Genomic DNA, 992 nt, shown 5'->3' on the forward strand with positions numbered 1-992 from the left:
TGAAAGACGTTGATGAAAAAGATGAGGACAATGATGAATGACAATGATGATGATGGTGACTGATCACGAAGATAGTGATATTGATGAAGGTGGGGATAATGATAAGGTTGATGATTATGATGATAGTGAGATAATAAAGATGAATTTGATGATGATGTTGACGATGAAGGTGGTGGTTGTGTTGATGACAATAAACATAAGGATTATGATGACAAATGAGGAAATAAGTAAAAAAAGTTAAAGGAGAAAAAAAGAATGATAAAAAGAAGTGAAGACAAGTAAAACTTGATACGTAAGAAATAGAAAACGAAGAAGGGGAACGTGATAAAGGAGATTAGTTTATACATGTGTGTGTGAGAGTTCTTGTATAGATCATATATTTATACAGATCTCTGCGACTGTCAGTAAAACAGATGCTTCATGAAAAAGAAAAAATTTATCGGAATGTATAGTTATCCACACATTGCAAACACAAATATACATAAAAACATACACACAGCTATACACATAATATCAAGCAATGATATCTTCACACACTATGGCACACATATTGAGAGAGAATGTGAATTAGAAAAGAGCAGAAAGAAGTATAAGAAACAAAGATGGGAAGATATTAAATACTTAGAACTCAAGGAAATAGTATCTACAAAACTGATTCAGCTTACATCTCTTTTAACTTGGGAAGATTTACAAAAGATTCTTTTTCAATTTTCGAGATTTTATTATCGGATAATCGTCTGTAAGATAAAAGAATTGGTAAGTTATAATATAGACGAGATTAATCATAAAATTTAAAGTATTATGTCTAATCAATTAGATACCGAAGTGAAAATATTAGATGAAGATGATAGCGATGATGACGTAGATGATGATGATATCACTGGAGGTGGGGTGGTAGTGACGGTCGTCCTGCTGGTGCAGTGGAATAAGTTGTGGGGATATTTTATATGCGTGCCTATATATATATATATATATATATATATATATATATA

The 992-nt window shown here is 31.1% G+C and overlaps 2 protein-coding genes across 8 annotated transcripts in view; both read right to left on the bottom strand.

The window, feature by feature from the left end:
• The window catches only part of LOC106873850 (adhesion G-protein coupled receptor G6), an 82,527-nt gene that overhangs the window by 56,844 nt on the left and 24,691 nt on the right, over window positions 1-992 (bottom strand). The gene's annotated exons all lie outside the window — the stretch shown is intronic.
• Window positions 1-992, bottom strand: part of LOC128251244 (decorin-like) — an 18,045-nt gene that overhangs the window by 8,763 nt on the left and 8,290 nt on the right. For all 5 annotated transcript variants that reach the window (XM_052977977.1, XM_052977975.1, XM_052977976.1 and 2 more), the window contains exon 7: window positions 666-737. In XM_052977977.1, coding sequence (XP_052833937.1) covers window positions 666-737 — 72 coding nt within the window. The remainder of the gene's footprint in view (window positions 1-665; window positions 738-992) is intronic.

Source organism: Octopus bimaculoides, chromosome 29 (assembly GCF_001194135.2).
Source record: "Octopus bimaculoides isolate UCB-OBI-ISO-001 chromosome 29, ASM119413v2, whole genome shotgun sequence".
Taxonomy (NCBI): domain Eukaryota; kingdom Metazoa; phylum Mollusca; class Cephalopoda; order Octopoda; family Octopodidae; genus Octopus; species Octopus bimaculoides.